Raw genomic sequence first — 922 nt, forward strand, 5'->3', positions numbered from 1 at the left:
CGTTATAAATGTTTTTATGTCGGAAAAAGGGGTTATTTTATTGAATTACGGGTGTTAATTGAAATGTATGGTATCTTTGGTCTGATTTTTGCGTAAATGTTGTGTTAAAGACGTCTATATTGACCATATATTCCAAAGACAGCAGTAAAATGTGCGGTAATGAGTGGGAATTGAGTTGGTTTTAAAGGTGTAACACTAACTTTGGTGATAATTTATACATGCTTTGAGGTTAAAGTGTTTTACTCACCAACAACTGCTGCTGTGGTCAAAGCGAAACGTCCTAATTCAAGCATCCCGGCTCGCGCTGTGTTCACTTTATTTCCTCTCTCTTTACGCTCCGTGTTCTCAGACAGAGATCCTTTAGAGAAGTGAAGCCGCTAAATGACTAACAGAAGTCCACAAAGCATTTCCTGTGCAGCAGCATCCACAGTTTACTGTCTGAAGTCCTGCTTCAAAGTGTCTGTCTCCGAGCGGAGCATGACAGGAACAGGGAGGAGGAAGAGGAGGGAGGAAGAGGAGGAGGGGGAGGGAGGAGGGTGGGAGAAAAGGACCGTATACACTGCGTTTTGCGGGGGTTGTTAACAGACCATGGGAACATCTTACATGTCAAGTAACAGCAGCAGAGGAGGAAGAAGCACTCAGATGTTTTACAAGCAGTACACTGAATTGTAAAAATACTGTTACCAGGAAAAGACGCGTTGATTTTAAACTAAAACGATGGTGATTGGATAGTGACATCAAAAATCCCAATAGCCTAATAAAATGTCATGTTTCGTTCAACCAAAGTCAAACACGTTTACTTATAGAAACAACAAATATTTCAGAAAATCGACTAATGTGTGGAGAATGTTTGTCATTTCTTCAAAACATGCATTAATAAATGTTATGACCAGGAAAAACATGCATTCAAAGTATTGGCATG

At 40.1% G+C, this 922-nt stretch overlaps 1 protein-coding gene across 1 annotated transcript in view; it reads right to left on the minus strand.

Moving 5' to 3' along the window:
* LOC117544099 (integrin alpha-1-like) overlaps positions 1 to 445 on the minus strand; it is a 48,784-nt gene extending 48,339 nt beyond the window's left edge. Inside the window, exon 1 of the mRNA XM_034212902.1 lies at positions 248 to 445. Within this exon, the coding sequence (XP_034068793.1) occupies positions 248 to 293 (46 nt within the window). The 5' untranslated portion in view covers positions 294 to 445. The remainder of the gene's footprint in view (positions 1 to 247) is intronic.
* Positions 446 to 922: the final 477 nt, after the last annotated feature.

This window comes from Gymnodraco acuticeps, unplaced genomic scaffold (assembly GCF_902827175.1).
Source record: "Gymnodraco acuticeps unplaced genomic scaffold, fGymAcu1.1, whole genome shotgun sequence".
In the NCBI taxonomy this organism is placed as follows: Eukaryota; Metazoa; Chordata; class Actinopteri; order Perciformes; family Bathydraconidae; genus Gymnodraco; species Gymnodraco acuticeps.